Source organism: Nicotiana tomentosiformis, chromosome 9 (genome assembly GCF_000390325.3).
Source record: "Nicotiana tomentosiformis chromosome 9, ASM39032v3, whole genome shotgun sequence".
Lineage (NCBI taxonomy): Eukaryota > Viridiplantae > Streptophyta > Magnoliopsida > Solanales > Solanaceae > Nicotiana > Nicotiana tomentosiformis.
The window spans coordinates 45,385,064-45,403,689 of NC_090820.1; the positions used below are offsets into that span (position 1 = coordinate 45,385,064).

Below are 18,626 nucleotides of genomic sequence, written 5' to 3' on the forward strand. Positions count from 1 at the left end.
TGGTAGAAAAGTTCTAGTTATCTTCAACTTCTAACTCCCCCCTTATCTTGGATAAAGTTTTCTTCGAGTAAGGAGTCCTTCTCCTTATCATTTATGCAACATTTTCGATCAGGAGATATCAGATATAACAACTTAAGCTTATCTCTTTCACGTGCATACCTTGTGCTTAAATCTGCCCGTGTCTGTGTACGCTATGTATGGACCTGGTTCATGTTTGAGTTACTTTGTCAATCATCAAAACAAAAATCACTTGGGCCAATAGAAACTGCCTAATTCTAGCCAATTTTAGTGGAAACAGAAGGCTGAGTTTCTTCAAAGAAGAGTTCTGGAAGTTCATCATCTGGGCATTTATTCCTATTGGACATCTCATCTCAAGAACTATGTTACATAAAATTGGGTGAAGACATCGACACAAGTATGGATCTAAGAGTCGGATCATGAGCATCAGTTGTTCCAAGAGAAAAACACAAAGAAGACATTGATGATGATTTATACTCTCACGTTTTTAATCTGCAAATACTTTTTTTATTTCTCAATCACAGAAATACGCTCAATCTATCAAGGATCGTATCAAGAAGCAACAAAAAGGATCTATCATCTCATAGGAATCTGAACTGATCACGAGTGGAAACATCAAAAATACAAAATTCGAGCATTTAAATTTTGCATTAATAATCAACATAAGCATCAAAGTTTACCAGCGTGACATCATATATGCATGCTGGTGCATGATAAACATTTCCACCATTTATTGCTTTTCATGTTAAGGAGTAAAGTTACCAAAACGCACAAGAGATTGCCGCCCTTAAATTAAATTTCAAATGATCTGTGAAACTTGAGATGGTTTTTCTATGTGGATCATGTATTTAAACAGAGACGAGCATAATGTGCATGTGATAAATCTCTGTCATATTACAAATTTTAAGATAAAGAGTGGTGTAGTGATTCTATTTGTATAGTACGTTGATATCTGACAAAAGAAGTATTAACATACATGTTGGTGGAATCTGACGATCAGATGCGCTTTTCCTTTCTGCATACAACTTGGGAAATTGCTCTTCCAAGAAGTGCTTAAGAATGTGGATGCTCCAGTTGGCAACCTGGACATCTACATAGCTTGTCGCTAGGATTAATCACACAAATTTATTTTCACAATAAACTACACAAGGGAAAACAACATAGTGAGAAATGGCGATTGGAAACTAAGTAATAATTCCTTTTCGGGAAAAATAAAAATCAACATAATGGTTGGAAGAAGTTGAACTGACCATGGCCACAATTAAGAACTACAGGTCGGCACAACAACAGTTTGCAGATCCCACAAAGCAAATCTGTGATAAACACCTGCTTGCTGCCTGCACTTGTATGCTCATGTGCAAAGTTAAGGTTCTTTGATATTGTAGGAACAACTGCAGCTAATAAAACATCTACTGAGGAGTGCTCTGCTGATCCATATTTCTGTGGAGAACAAGATCGGTCTTGCCACACATTTTACAGAAACCACATAAAAATTACTTTTAAACACAACCATAGCCAATATTAGAAGACGTCTGAACCTCCAAATAGTAACAGTGACGAACAAAATGGGAAAGAAGAACATGTCAAAGGTAGAAAAACCGAAAAATACACATTTCATCCGTCGAAGTTGCCAACAATGCAACAATTATGGACTTGATGATGCAAAAATATTGTATTTGTAGCATAGTAACTCATTCAGTATCATGCTCCTGCTAGTACGTACTTGAATTTTTATTTATGTTCTCTATTTAATTTGTTTTACAATGTCCAGACACTTTTCCTGATTATTTCGTACCTCCTTCGAGTATGCTTTTTATCCTTTTAATTAGTTTCAGGGTTGAAAAGAATAAGAATTCTTATTAGCGTAGGATAAGATTTCTCAAATTCCATTAGCTTGTGATCAGGTGAAAAGTAAATTAATCAAAGGGCAATACCCAAATTCATTACATAGAAAGTTACACCAGTAAAAGTGAGTAAATTCCACAACAGATCGGATGTGGCAATCTGAACTGCACCTTGAACGTTATCATACAAGACGTCAACAGTGGCGGAGGTTAGAATTTTCATTAAGGGGTATCAAAATATATAAAAGTAAATATACCAAAAAGTTAAGGGAAGTCAATACATAGTATATATACATATAAAATTTTCTTTTTACCTACCTACACAATGTATTTTTTCCGCGAAGAGGTGTCGTTTGATACTCGTTCCTATAAGGTGGCTCCGCCACTCGATGTCAAAGTTAATGACTGAAGCTTAACCATAATCGGACACTAAATCACATTTCTGTATGTAATATGGCCATTAATTTGGTATTTTTTCAAGTGGGGGCAAGTTTTCATGACATTTGTCATGACATCATATCCACTATAACAAATGTGTGGACCAAATTTTCATGACATTTGCCATGACATCATATCTACTATTAGGCCAAGAATCTTTTGCTATAAATAGAGGAGTTTTTTCTCATTTGAAAACACATCAATTCAAGAGTTTTTTACTCTTATCTTTCTTTCTTCTCTTTTATTTCATTATAGAGTATTTTGTAAGAGAGTGAGTGTTGGGAAACACTTTTGTGAACCCTTTCTTTGGAGTGAAGTTGTGAGGTTATTCTCTTACGGTATTTGGGACTAATTAGAGTATTTACTCTAATTTTGTAATCTCTTGTTGGTATAGTAAAATTGTTTCTCTCCGCTTGTGGACGTAGGTCACCTTGACCGAACCACGTTAAATTTGTGTCTTCTTTATCTTCTTTAATTGTTGTTATTATCAACTTGCATTTGTCTTTGTTATTGTCATTATAATGTTGTTTGGCTAAATTCTGCACTATCCGATTTTCCGTTCCTAACAAATTGGTATCAGAGCCACATCTAACCGGGTTAGTTTAAAAAGCCAAAATGACTCTAACAAAGTCTTATGTTGAGAAATTTGACCGAAGTAAAAACTTCCGAATGTGGCAATTAAAGATGGAAGCTATTCTAATTCAGGATGGCTTAGATTTGGCACCGCAAGGAAATGAAAAGAAGTGGGATAAAATGACGGACGAAGAGTTTGTCGTTATAGACAAAAAGGCAAAAGCATGTATTATTTTAAATCTCTAAAATAAAGTTTTGCGTGAAGTTGCAGCAGAAAGCTCATTTAAAGGTATATGGAAAAAGCTGAAAACCCTATATATAAAAAGAACAGTAGAAAACATGCTTTATCTAAAGCAAAAACTCTACACTTTTCGTGTGGCTGAAGGTACCTCTTTACTTACACATCTTGATACTTTTGATTCTCTTCTTATGGATTTAAGTAACATAGATACTGAAATCAAAGATGAGGATCAAGTTGTGTTATTTCTTGTTTCCTTACCCCAGTCATTTAAACATATATGAGATACTATACTTTATGGAAAGGATATTACCTTTTATAAAGATATCAAATCTATTTTGAAATCAAAAGAACAAATAGATAGAGATATTACTGGAAAACTAGCGGGAACCAAGGGGAAGGCTTATTCATAAGAGGTAGATCCAATAAGAATGATTTAAGTAGTGAGAGACCTAAATCAAGGTCAAAATCCAGATACAGAAATGTCATGTGCAAATATTGTCATAAGAAATGTTACATTATTTCCGAATGCTTTAAATTGAAAAATAAATAAAAGCATACAGAAAAGAAAAATGAGCACAAAAATACTGACACTGCCGAAGCAAGTGTAGCTACTGATGAGACTGGGGGAAATATTTTTAGCAACTAATAATAGTTTCAAATCTAACAATGAGTGGATTTTAGATTCTGGTTGTTCTTATCATATGTGTCCCAATCGGGATTTATTTACCACATATGAATCTATTGGAGGTGGAGTTATCTTAATGGGTAACAATATTTCCTGCAAAGTTATTGGAAAAGGTACAGTCCGAATCAAAATGCACGATGGTGTGGTGAGAACTCTCACCGATGCTAGACATGTTCCTGACTTGAAGAAAAATCTCATCTCTTTGGGCACTCTAGAATCTCTTGGGTGCAAGTACACAGGTGAAGGTGGAGTTCTAGAAGTTTCTCATGGTGCTTTTGTGATCATGAAAGCACGCAGATCTGATACGTTGTATACTCTATTGGGATCTACTGTTACAGGTGCTACTGCAGTTTCAATATCAGATAAATCAGATTCTGACATCACCAAATTGTGACATAAGCGATTGGGGCATATGAGTTAAAAAGGTCTTTCCATCCTCAGCAAAAGAGGTCTCTTATGTGTCCAAAGTACCGGAAATACGAAGTTCTGTGAACATTGTGTGTTTGTAAAGCAAAAAACAGTCAACTTCAAATATCCAGCGATTCATAGAACAAAAGGTACTTTGGATTATATTCATTCAAATCTTTGAGGTCCTTCATGTACCCCATCAAAAGGTGGTTCCAGGTATATATTAACTTTCACTAATGATTATTCAAGGAAAGTTTGGGTTTATTTCCTGAAAAATAAAGTGATGTTTTCTTAAATTTCAAACAATGGAAAGTTTTGATTGAGAAGCAAACAGGAAAACAGGTTAAGCTGCTTAGAACAGATAATGGCTTGGAATTTTGTAATGATGAATTCAACGAATTTTGCAAGAATTAAGGAATTGCTCAACATCGTAATGTGAGAATGACACCTCATCAAAATGATGTGGCAGAAAGGATGAATAGAACTCTTTTGGAAAGGGCTCATTGCATGATTTCAAATGTTGGGTTGACAAACGCCTTTTGGGTAGAAGCTATCTCTACAAGTTGTTATATTATCAACTGATCTCCTTCTGCACCTTTGAACTTTAAGACACCAGAGGAAATGTGGTCAGGTACTCTTGCTAATTATTATGATTTAAAGATATTTGGTTGCCCTACATACATGCATGTAAATGATGAAAATTAGAGTCAAGGGCTAAAAAGTACATTTTCCTTGGGTATGCATCTGGGGTGAAAGGATACCGACTATGGTATCCTGATCCCATGGCACCAAAATTTATAATTAGCATATATGTAACCTTTGATGAATCCTTTATGTTACATTCTAGAAAAGAGTTTTCTAGTTCTTGTAATACAGATAATGGAAAGAGTACGCAGAAGTAGGTGGAGGTTGAGATTGGCATTCCTTCTGAGCCAAGCTCATCAACTTTAGGGCAAAATACAGTTAAAACTCCTGAAGTTGAAATTCCCGAAGTTGAGATTTCTGAAGTTGAACTAGAAGAAAAGGAGTATTCTATAGCCAAACATAGACCAAGAAGAGAAAGTAAACAACCATTAAGGTTTGGAGATTATGCTGCATTTGCTTTTTCAGTTGCACAGGAAATTGGAGAACCATGAAAATATTCAGAAGCCGTTTCTGGTGCTGACTCATCCAAATGGCTGATTGCAATGAATAAAGAAATTGAGTCTCTCCACAAGAATGGTACTTGGTTTCTTTTGAAGCCGCCATCAGGAAAAAGAATTGTTGGTTGCAAATGGGTCTTCAAAAAAAATGGTGGCATTCCAGGGGTTGAAGATGCGAGGTATAAGGCACGATTAGTTGCAAAGGGCTATAGTCAGGTACAAGGAGTTGATTTTAATGATATTTTCTCACCTGTTGTTAAACATAGCTCTATTTGTGTCTTGCTTGCCTTAGTTGCCATGTATGATTTGGAATTAGAACAACTTGATGTTAAGACAGCTTTCTTACATGGCGAACTTGAGGAACAAATATACATGCATCAATCCGAAGGATTTGAAATTGAAGTAAAAGAAGATCATGTTTGCTTGTTGAAGAAATCCTTGTACGGATTAAAGTAGTCTCCAAGACAATGGTACAAAAGGTTTGATTCATTTATGTTGGGTCATGGTTATTCGAGGAGCATGTATGATAGTTGCGTTTATTTTCGGAAGTTAAATGATGGTTCATTTGTGTACTTATTACTTAATGTTGATGACATCATTGCTGCTAAGGATTTAACAGAAATTCATAATTTGAAAAGTCAGCTGAAAAGTTAATTTGAGATGAAAAATTTGGGAGCAGCTAAGAAAATCTTTGGCATGGAGATCAAAAGAGATCGAAAAGCCAACAGGCTATTCCTGACCCAGAAGAAGTACTTAGAGAAAGTCTTGGAGAGGTTTCGTATGAAAGATGTTAAAATAGTTAGTACCCCTCTTGCTGCTCATTTTAAGTTATCAGTTGATCAGTCCCCGCAGTCAGAGGAATAAGAGAGGTACATGGCACAGGTTTCGCATTCCAGTGTAGTCGGTAGTATTATGTATGCAATGATTTGTACACGTCCAGACATTTCACAAGCAGTGAGTGTGGTAAGCCGGTATATAGCTTGCCCTGGTAAAGCACATTGGCAGGCTGTAAAATGGATTCTCAGATACTTGCGAGGTAGTTCAAACACATGTTTGGACTTTGGGAGAAATACTAACACTTTGGTTGGTTTTGTAAACTCAGATTATGCAGCTGATCTTGACAAAAGAAGATCACTGACAGGCTATGTATTTGGCATTGGTGGGTGCGCTATTAGTTGGAAAGATACATTACATTATGTAGTATCTTTTTCTACTACCGAAGCAGAATATATGGTAGTGACCGAGGCGATCAAAGAAGCCTTATGGTTGAAGGGTCTATTTGTGGAACTCATTTCACACAAAGGTGGTATTACTATTTTCTGTGATAGTCAAAGTGCCATTCACTTGACTAAAGATCAGATGTATCATGAGAGGATGAAGCACATTGATATAAAGTATCATTTCATCCGAGAAACCATTGCTAAAGGAAAAGTCTTTGTTCAGAAGATCAGCACTACAGACAATTCTGCTGACATGTTCACAAAACCTCTTCCAATGTCCAAGTTCAAGCTTTGCCTAAACTTGATTGGCATTTATAGAAAATGATTTTGCCTATTGGGGTTTTTGCGTAGAAAGTGGAGCAAATTTATTATATATAAGCCAAAATTAGACCAAGGTGGAGATTTGTAATATGGCCATTAATTTGGCTTTTTTCAAGTGGGGCAAGTTTTCATGACATCATATCCACTATAACAAATTTGTGGACCAAATTTTCATGACATTTTCCATGACATCATATCCACTATTAGGCCAAGGATTTCTTGCTATAAATAGAGGAGCTTCTCGTCATTTGAAAACACATCAATTCAAGAGCTTTTCACTCTTATTTTTCTTTCTCCTCCTTTATTTCATTATAGAGTATTTTGTAAGAGAGTGAGTGTTGGAAAATACTTGTGTGAACTCTTTCGTTGGAGTGAAGTTGTGAGGTTATTCTCTTGTGGTATTTGGGACTAATTAGAGTATTTACTCAAATTTTGTACTCTCTTTTGTACTCTTGTTGGTATAGTAAAATTGCTTCTTTCTGCTTGTGGACGTAGGTCACCTTGACAGAACCACATTAAATTTGTCTTCTTTATCTTCTTTAATTGCCGTTATTATCAACTTGCATTGTCTTTGTTATTATCATTATAACGATGTTTGACTAAATTCCGCACACTACTAGAAATCTGGTAAAAACCGACCAAAAAAACCTACCAACTTTGGTCGGTAATGACCAATAACCGTCCAAAAAGCGACCATTTACGTGTGGACGGTATTTTAGCGGTCGGAAAGGCATACCGACCAAAGTTGGTCGGAAATTACCGATCAACTTTGATCAGTCAATTAAATTCAAAAAAAAATATTGCAAATAAAAACCGACTAAAGTTGGTCAGTTTTTTAATTATGTAATCAAAAAATTCACCATCTAAAAATCGAACCGGGGTCTGTACTGTGGCAGGATACTATTCTACCACTAGACCATTTGTGCATTTTATTTTAAGACTGTCTTTTATTTGATTTATACTCTTTAATTATATATTCGCACGAAAATAACCGACCAAAGTTGGTCGGTTTTATTAAAAAATAAAATTACCCACCAAAGTTGATCGGTTTATTAAAATGACCGACCGAATTAATCGACCAATTTTGATCGGTTTTTTTAATATTTATTTTTATTTATTTTAATTAAAACATCGATCAAAGTTGATCGGTTTCTTGAAAAATAAATTTTGCGGGACTCAAAAATAATTTTCCGTTTTTTTCGCCAAAGAAAACCGACAAAAATTGTTCGATTTCATAAAAAAAAATTAAAAAATAAAATATTTTGAAAAACCGACCAACTTTGATCAGTTTTTTGATCGATTTTTTTAACCGACCAAAGTTAATCGAATCTGATCGATATTTGTCGAATTTCTAGTATTGGCACTAGAATCCTAACAAGTCCTTCGCGCTGAAAAGGAACACATTTTACTCGAAATTAGGCCTTGGAATTAATTTTAAATATTTGCTTACCTGGTGAACTAATTAGCATGCTCAGCCTTGAACAAGTTAACTAATCAGCACGCTCACTAGGTACTTTTACGTAGCAACTTGCAAAAAGATAAAGCATTAACTAATCAGATTCATCTCTTTAGTACAAACTTGCAAAACAACAACTGTTCCACGATACGCAGCTATAAAAATTAATTTAACAACGTAGAAAAATTTTGCACAGCCTAACACCTAATTACAAAGGACCAAAAGGCAAAAGAGGCCACACGAAAAGCTCTGCTAATTATTATACGTGCAAGAGTCATACTTATGAACTTTCATTTAGTCTAGCAGCTGCAGCCACAGATGCAGCTACTCCACCGGCATAAGTGGTCAACTCTGGATTATTCCGCAGCTCCGCTTCCATCACCCCTTCTGCATCTTGCCTTGTCGCTGCCTTATCAGCCGGTAGTTTAGCGGTGGCACCCTATAATTAATTCACAACAAATACAAATTAAATACCAATGATTCCCTTTAGAAATCGAGTACTGCAAGTCGATCACAAATTTGGGTACATTCCAACCTATCCAAGGTTGTTTATACGAATTATATGTACACATCCCGATATTCAAAAGGAATTAACTCATTCTCCTGACAATATTAACAACTTGACAATATAAAGGTAGTATTTCGACATGTTGAAACATATAACCTGCTTACTTTCAAATTTCTTAATCTCACTTATTTTTACTTATATTTTTTATTCAAAATTCAGTATTCAAAGAATATAATTGAACAAAATAGTTTATTTTCAATTATCAATCTCACTTTTGTTTTTGGGAGAATTAAATAAAGGTCTAACTCTATATTCAAAATTCTAAGGATTAGTCAAACTTGAACAAAATAATTTTACTTAGAGGTCAACAACCCGTTTTAGAGAGTTTATAAGAACCAATTATACTTTGAAGTTAAAATATAAAATAAGTGAAATGCAACGCCATATTGAAATAACGTTAACTCTTACAGTCAAGACATCGTTAAGTTTGATTTTATCCACGTCTTGAGTCAGTCCCTCATTAACTGAAGCTGCCGACTGAGCGGTGGCCGCTAATCCTCCGGGCGTTATGAGGCTAGAACCGGTGGCTCTGACTTCTGCGGCTTGTATTGCGGCTGCATCGCTCTGCTCCATCGGCTTGTCCCCGGCTGTGAGCGCCGTTACCGCCAGAGCTTCTCCTATTGTTATGGGTGCTACCTCTGGTTCTCCTCCAGCTCCCCCTACTGCTGCTGTTACTGGAACAGGCTCCACATATTGCCCCAATACCTGCAACTCTCAAATCATGCTCTACGTATTTGTCGTTTACAATATACAAGGATGCTTAATAAAACTTTATAAAGAATTCACGAACTAGACACTTAGCAGAACAAACTATATTTTGACTTCTGAGTAAAATTAACATGAAGAGAAGAGACGAATGTTCCAACTAATGATAAGGGAACAAGGAAGATGGGCACTATTTCAATTTTCATCGTCAGTGACAACCATTTTCAGCAGGTGATGCGACGAAATTAAAGAGTAACATAATAGCTTGACCTCAACGATAAGGGCGACCATACAAAATTTGGTGTCTTGTGCATTTGATGTTTGGTTTATCTATTTTGAATCACAATACGTTTTCAGAACGTAGTATTACCTCTCTGTTTCATTTGAAAAGGGCAAGGTTTGACTAAGCATGGATTTTAAAGAAAAAAAATTTGAACTTGTCATCTTAAACTTAAAAGACTTTTGAAAGATTCAAATTGCCATTGGTTTTTTTAAAGCAAGTAGTAAAACAAAAAGAGAGACCTGTCCAGCAACTGATTCAGTAATTATACGTCTACCAAGAACAGTAGTTTCGGTCACGGTAACACCTTCATCACCAGCAACAGGAGTGGTAGCGTCGTGGCTGACAAGCCCACTTCTTTCGTTTTTGGTAGCAGCAGACTGCATAACAGAAGCTGGACCACCCTTTTGGGTCTGACCAAAGACCATGGTTTCAGCGCTCTGCATCATCGCTGCATCTTGAGGTGCAATTGGCTGCTTAGCTAACTCTCCTCTTACATTAAATACATCTCCATATTTTATGGGTTCCTGCTGCTCTGTTTCAGGCCTTTGCGGTTGCTCTTCACTCATCTTTCCCGTCTTTTTTTATGTTTCCTCTCTAGCTACTAAGGAAGGAGGAAATTTCTCATTCATATACTACTTCGATATTTCCTTGACGTACGTTTTTATGTACCATGCAGATGGTCGAGGAAGTTAAGGAGCTGACACCTTGCAATTCTGTGCGAACGTGGCAGACTTGTACAATGACTCAGATTAATTTGTAACTTTTGAATGTTCTTGAATAGTCAAGATAACTGATGGGAATGAGAAATTAGTTGAAATTAAGGAGCCCTGCCTAATATTTTACCATTAGTTGAAATTGAACATGAAAAATTACCTAATATTGCTCTCCTCCCCTTCATCACTGCTAGAGCACAACTTAGATGTTTGAACACTCTTCATTAGCAACTAGTTATTGAAAAATCATAATGATGAGAATAACCAAGATTACAACAATTAATGATAAGACACTAATTGTTGGTTCGCCTAATTAATTTTGCTGCATAACCAAGTCTAATAATTTTTTATATTCTTAAATCAAGTAAAATGATTAATAACAAGGGGATAATTCGATTCTCACTGACAAGTTACAGCACCCATAACCCGTAGTTACATGTACAAGAAATTCATTCATCTTATTTCACTTCAAATATGTTTGAGGATCCGCATACTTCTTGATTAATGTGCTTGAGCAAATCTTGCTTCATATTTAACAATTCATTTTACACAATTTGGAAAAGATTAGGCAGTTATATAAAAACTATATTTGTCAGTCAAGCAAGTAATTTTAGATGTTGCAGCTTATCATACTAGTTATATGAACTTATTGCATCCGACAGAAAAGCGAAAGTAGAATCAACTTTCCGCTTCCTTTACAATTTTCAATAATCACTGCTAATATCTAACAGTTTATTATGGTTATTGAACTAAATATAAATCTCTCAGTGGCTATTTGTTATGAACGACATCGGCAAAAAGGCTAGGGTAGAGGACACGTTTGAGAAAATTAGATTTGAAACCCTGCTTAAAAAGAAGCAGCTACACAATGTTAAGATGGATTAGGACTACGCAAGAATTCAATCTATTTTCTTCCTTAGTTTTTCTTTGAGTATCATTCTGGAACCTCCCTTCTTTTCCATGTTTCCTCTTCAGTTGATAGTTTGGATTATTAGCTTAGTTGAGTTTGTAATAGAAACAAAGAAGCTGTAATTCATTCTACTAGGAGTACTACTTTTTCCACTAGCATAGTCTTATTGAAAGATCGATCAACATACATACACTCACACTGTCAATTTGGATTCATTTCTTATCATCTGGCACTGGATACAGTCAAGAATACAAGCTTCTTGGAACCAATTGCAAGGAGAAAGCAGGTTGATAAGTAAACACCACAAGTATTTTCATACTAATAGCCAATTTCACACAGCTTCATCATCCAAGCTAATGTTTTCTGAGGGTTTATTATACACTCAACTCTACAGCTACCAAGTACACAGACCCAAGAGCTTGGTCATTGTTCACGAGGCAGGAGCCCCACTGCTTACCTCCAAACCATTTCCTGCAGATTCAGGACCATATGTCATACAACTAAGTACCACTCTTGAAATCTTTACCTAATCAACTGCACGAAAAGAGCTCAATATATACTAGCATAGACATCCCATTGCGAGATTCTAAGGGTACAATGAACATCCTTTTGACATTTTTCTTCTTCTCTAAAGTTGAGCAGATGGTCATCCATTTTCATGAACTTAAAAAAAGATTATTATCCCGGAACTAAATGTGCTATTGGCTTACACAACTAAAAAGAAAATCTCACCATCTGGATCAAAGAAGAAGACTTGTTTGGTCTTGCCATCTGGTTGAGTCCTCTCGTCAACTTCAATTCCTTTCTCCTACACAGCCAAGTTAAGAGAAAAGCAATGATGAGGAGATCTATTAGTCATCGATAACCCAGAATTGAGAAAGAAACCAGTCTAATCTAACCAATATATATAGCAAATGCATCTGATCTTTGCCGAATCCATCTCAAGTTTTGCTTTTGCTATTGACCATTGTAAGTAGTGGTGGCAAAATGGATAAAAGAAAATAGTTATCCACCCATATTATCCATTAAAAAATGGGTTGAATAATGAACTTTTTAAAAACAGGTCAAATATGGATAAGAACCATATTATCCATTTAGAAAATGAATAACCAATGGATAACTAATTAGTTTAACTTTTACATTTGTAAAGCCGCAAATTTGGGGTTCCTCAAGTTTGGGAGACTAGAAATGTTCCCAAAAGTGATCACTCAAAAAGTAATGGATAATATGGATATCTATATTAATTATTGTTAACCCATTTTTTATCTGTATTAAATATAGATCGGGTCGGATAATTTATCCGTGTTTGCATTACCTGTTTTCGACTCGTACCATATCCGACCCGACCCACCCGTTTGCCACCCCTAATTGTAAGCTTTCATTAACAAAGAAGTTGTAGAACATAGACACCAGTCTTCAATTCATGCTCACATTAACAATATCTAAAATAAATACTCCATCCGTTTCAAATTACATGAGGTACTTCCTTTTTAGTCTGTTCCAAAATAAATGACACATTTCTGAATTTGAAAATAATTCAACTTTAAACTCTTCATTTTACCTATTTTACCTTTAATGAGAAGCTTTTATAACAACACAAATGTCATGGCTCCACAAAGCTTTTATCCCTAAAGCGTTTAAGGCCACAAGTTTCAAAAGTCTTCTAAATTGTGCCGAGTCAAACTAAGTCGTCTAAATTGAAACGGAGGGAGTACTAGTTATAGCTCTGCAATTGGATAAGCCTTAATTAGCTATCAGCCTATCCAACTTTCAATTGCTTCACCTCAGCTCACATTAGAAAAAAGGCTAATGCATTTCTATTAAATACAAAACGACTAAAACAAGAAAAGCTTGATGCAGTAGTAGGCAGAACAGCTCCAACCTCCTTGATAAACCTCAAAGGGGCAACAATCGACATTTCTTCCTATATGAACCTTCACATAAACAATTTTATTTTCCAATTTCCATTACAAGAATTAACATCATTTAAAAGGAAAAAGAAAAGAAAATGGATAAAAAAAGATACCAAAAATCATCAAAATAAGGATGATATCAGCACTTAGACATCACATTTAACATAATCAACAGGAAATAGGAAAATCAAATAGTCAAATTCCTGAAACTAACTTTTTGTCTTTTAATCATAAACAATTACTTTAGGGGAATAATAAACAGAAAGTGAATTTAAAAAGAGAGGATTCAATTAAACCTTGAGAGTCTGAACAAAAGAATCGAAATTGGAGACGGAGAAGCAGACATGGTGACCTCTAGGCAGATTCTTCGGGTCAGCTACGGCTGACGTGGCACTCCAGGGACCTTCTGGAAGCTTCGTACTGGGGTCCCTCTCGATAAGGTGAAGATAGAAATTAGATGGTGCCAGCTTCAACCATATCACATCAAACTCAAATCTTGGTGCTTCCACTTTCTCAAACCCAAATATCTGCGAAAATTCCCAAAACCAATTTGCATCAGACAATCAATTATGTCTCATTTTGTTTTTTGAACCATCTATAAGATATGATATGTGTTTATTCTACTCTACTTTTAGAGTTTAAACATAGAAAATATTATGGTATGAAAGTTAATCTATAGGATGAAAACCTCAATGTAAAATTGGGCAAGGCGTTTGATATCAGAGGATTCTCGAGAGACATGATTAAGGCATGTTCCTTGTGCTGCCATTTTCTGTTGTTTGTGTGTGTTGAAAAATCTACTGTAGTGAGAATTGAGGTGCTCAATGTACTATATTTATCTGCTTTGCTTTCTCAACTACACGTGCTCGTCTTTGGTTCTGGGTTAATGGCTGGACTTGAAGTTGAGCCCATTAAAATTGGGTTTCTTTAGATGTCAAATCACAAATATTTTTTGAGTGAATTTTACGCAAATGTCCTAAATAAGCCTTAATTTACCAATATCTAATCATTAATTATAAACTTTACAAAACTAGCCAACCATATACACAAATTAAAAATTCAAATAAATAAAGATTTTTTCTCTCCAAAAATCACACACAAAGATCTCTTTCCATATTTTTAAATGTGATCAGCAGCATTAGATGCAAGACAGGAAAAAATATTTCATTGATGAGGTAGCAAACAACGTGATAAAATTTCAAAACAAAAAATATATATTTGATTCTAAAAATCTAAGCAAAAAGGGACATTTTTCAATGGGTATGGTTGAAATTCATTGAAAACATATAAATGAGTCATACAAAATTTGACGAAGATTGGAGGTGATTTGGATTGATTTGGTATCAAAATTCGTAGTTAAAATTGAGTACAAAAAAAAAATTGCGACACATATATCAAACATGTATCTTGTATGTATCCCACATACAGGTATACGTGTGATTTTTATTTGATACAAATATGATACATATGTGATAAACAAATGATACACAATATGATGCACATACCTTTTTTCATATTCATCTTCTTCTTCAAATTTTCAATTCATACCACCTTAAAACTCTACCAAATTATCCCAAAATTGAGATTTAAATTTCTTAAGATATATCCAATCTATTCAACAACACTCACTCATGGTCCAAACGCACACGCAAGTATACGCAGTCGACAAGTAATAAAGTGATAAGAAAGTATCGTTTCCACGAGGATTTATGATCAACTAATGTCCAATCTAAGCTATTTATAAATTTAATGCTCAAGTGAGTGTGAAGAAGATGATTGTGATTTTTGTAACTAAATTACTACGAACTAATAAACAAGAAAGAAAATAAGATCGCAAGTAGAGCAAACAAACACTTAGGAAGAATGCAATGAGATGGGGATATTCAAGAGTTATGGGATTGGCATCTCTCCTATTGCATTTTTCAGGTTGATGTAATCACTTGACTTATCTAATTTGTTGATTAGCAGAGTTTATTATGCTCGCGAAATTCTTTCGACGCTTCGCTCGCCTATTCAAGCCAACCCAAGACTATATGTCTATAGAATCAAACTTGACAAGAACGCATGTATATTTCCTGCAAAAATAATCAAGTAAGGCAACTAAAATATGTCTATCCTAATCACGAATCTATTCTCCTATTTCCATATTTAAGAAATTACTTTATTCAATCCTATATGTAATTTATAGTTCCCACTTTTGAGTTCAACTATAACTTCGTAGATAGTACTCTATTGTTAGCTACGCAATAGAATAATTAAGTGCAAAATTAAATAAATAAATTACTATGATAAAGTCAAGCAAAATAATCAACCGTTAATTTACAATAGTCAAGAACGACCCATAACCCCAGAATAATGAGGTTCTTAGCCACTCATGTTCATAACGATCATCAAAATATTTTTTTTAAACATAAAAGTTATGAATACTAGATGAAGAATGGAAGAATTAATGAATTCCCTACCCCCGAGTGTTTCATACTTGTGTTTCTCTCTCAAAGTCACCCCTGCCAAAATAGGTTTAGGTTTGCTTTTATACGAGTTGGGAGTGTCTTGGGGTCGAAATAACCAAGTTCCGACAGATAGAACAAATTCCTGTCACCAGCGCCCAGGGTAGCGTGGGGCGCTAGCCCTGACACTGAAAATTTGGAAGTTCTGATTTGTATGCCACAGGTAGCGCCCCACGCTACCCTAGGTGCTACTTGTAGCTTTTCTTTCATTTCATCCCCATTTTGCTTTAATTCACGTACCTTCATCCCAAATTACCTCCGGATGATTTCTCCACACAAAAATACCATGAATTAGCACAAATCATTATATTACACATCCGAAATCTATGAAACATGAGCAAAATGCGAGGTAATATGTATATAAATATACATACTTTAAGCCGAATATCAACACCCCGCACTTAGACTCTTGACTCCCCTCGAGCAATGGAACTATAACAACACCCCAACAACGTACATTTCACTAGGAAAGAGCAATTCAATTTTTTATTAATCATACACTTTACCTTTGACTATGGTCGATACCGGCAATCAAGCATGAATACACGAAATTCACATTCTTCTGTTTTTAAACATGCCCAAGTATACACAATGCAACTCAATCAATTCAAACAACCTATCCACAACCACCATACCTCAAGAGCTGACTTGTTACCACTAAGCACACTCAACACGCGCACTCACCCAACAAGAGAAGTTTACAATATTACCAATCTGTCATGAGATCAAGTGACCTCTCCCACAAATAAAAGAGTGAATATAGAAATAGTCCACATGTTCAAATATGACATTGAACATAAATTAAGGACATTATAAAATTGAACAAAATTCGCCTACTCTCACAAAGAATTGTATGTGCATTATGTGGTCGTACTATAAGCTTGCCCATAGTGTACATCTCTACTAATCTAAGCTATCCAAATCTAGGATCAATTAGGGCTTTAAGATTGTAATGTAGGCTAAGGAACAGGCACGATACATTTAAAAATAGTGACTAACCCTCATAAGTACTTTAGTACACTACACTCAAGAGTCGAGCACTTTTTCTTCTTACCCAATTCACTCGCCACAAATCATAAAAAAACATAGCCATTTCTTCAATTAAGCACTCTACATCCCCACTAGAACGAATTAATAATATTAGGATGTGTGTGTTTTTCTTCTTTTTGACTATCAACATTATTTATCTTCTTTTTTTTCTTGCAATTTTTTTTCTACACACACTCCATACATTAAGACTCATCGGCTAGTGATATTTTTCACAACTTTAGCGCACTTTATGGGCCTTTCCATGATTTTATTCGAAAGTTACTTCCCAAATCTCTTACCTTATTTCTTTTAGCGACTAAGTGCCTTAGGAGGTAAAGGTTCAACAAGCTCAAATTAAGAACAAAATAGGGATACAACTTATAGTGTGGGTGCCAAAGAAAAGGTCTACATGCTCAAAGGGCTAGAAACGAGAAGATTTTATTTGTAAGTGACAAGCACATCTATGATCAAGCAAGAAATGCATACGTCATCTCTTAGACTAGCACAACTTAATGGTTTCGCTTCGATTAACATACGGAGAAAGTTCTAGACTACACAAGATAGCACAAAATATCACTAATCCTTACACACACATTGCACATGACTCAACCAAGACGGTTATGTTCAACTCTCAAGTCAATCAAGCACATATAGTTGAGAAACTTTAAGCAATATTGCACTAGGTGACATACAAGTCAAACATCTAAGAAAAAGACGTCATAGAATAGGTTATTTACTTTACTTTAGGCATCACAATTCAAATCAAATATAACAGAAAGACAGAGCACATGCCATAGCCTAATATGCCAGCACCAAACATGTCAAAAGGTATCTCAGAGCAGCTAAGTTTTCTTCATATCCTACTCCTAAAAAAATAAAAAATAAACTAAATACCCGGTTCAAGCTACACCGTTGAAAAAGAATCGGCGCCCAAAGAAAAACCAAGGGATACTACCTAACTATCCTAAAACAATAAAAGAAAATCTTTTTGGTATTTTTAATCGGACCTTAATCCCTCAAGAAAATTGTCCAAAAGATCCATCGTCGGGAAAAGTCAGAGCTTTTTTTATTTATTTTTCTATTTTTGTTATGCCTACTAGGAATTCTAAAAGAAAAAAAAATGTTATATACTTACAACTAAGCAAGTAGTTCCCCCACGCCACACTTATATTATGCACAGTCCCCAATGCATATAATAATTCAAAACAAAGTAAGGTGGAAAGAAAAACTCCCTGCTAGGTGGACCCATGGGGGTCATACTCGGATCCTTCATCCTTAGAGTGCCCACCAGCCGAAGCTCCGGGTTCATCATCATCCGCTCCTAGGGGCACCAAAGCCATTGGCCCCGTGTCATCATCATCAATCTTATTCTCATCGTCTGAGCCTTTGTGGGTGTTCTCATCCTTTGATGGGTGGATGGGTCTGCCAGGCGCAATCCCCAACATCTCCTTTGAAGAACTGGATAGATCATTGTGTGTATGCATACGCTCCTCATCTGTCACACCTAGCCTGTTCATTATCACATTCAGGGAGCTATAGAGATACTCGTTGAAGTTGTCATCCCTCTCATTCTTCGCAACCTGGCTCCAGTTGGATGTGGACTCCAACAAGGAAGTAATGTCCATCTATCCCTTTGGTGCCTCCACCACCTC

At 35.5% G+C, this 18,626-nt stretch overlaps 2 protein-coding genes across 2 annotated transcripts; both read right to left on the reverse strand.

Moving 5' to 3' along the window:
* Positions 1–8,425: 8,425 nt before the first annotated feature.
* On the reverse strand, positions 8,426–10,535 carry LOC104084529 (late embryogenesis abundant protein D-34-like). The gene is made up of 3 exons (XM_009588415.4): positions 10,142–10,535; positions 9,323–9,619; positions 8,426–8,785 (listed from the first exon to the last, which is right to left on the reverse strand). The coding sequence occupies exons 1-3, from the start codon at positions 10,466–10,468 to the stop codon at positions 8,627–8,629; spliced, it is 783 nt and encodes a 260-aa protein (XP_009586710.1). The 5' UTR covers positions 10,469–10,535; the 3' UTR covers positions 8,426–8,626.
* Positions 10,536–11,721: 1,186 nt separating this feature from the next.
* On the reverse strand, positions 11,722–14,321 carry LOC104084528 (lactoylglutathione lyase). The gene is made up of 4 exons (XM_009588414.4): positions 14,127–14,321; positions 13,735–13,965; positions 12,258–12,333; positions 11,722–11,996 (listed from the first exon to the last, which is right to left on the reverse strand). The coding sequence occupies exons 1-4, from the start codon at positions 14,205–14,207 to the stop codon at positions 11,956–11,958; spliced, it is 429 nt and encodes a 142-aa protein (XP_009586709.1). The 5' UTR covers positions 14,208–14,321; the 3' UTR covers positions 11,722–11,955.
* Between the last annotated feature and the right edge of the window lie 4,305 nt (positions 14,322–18,626).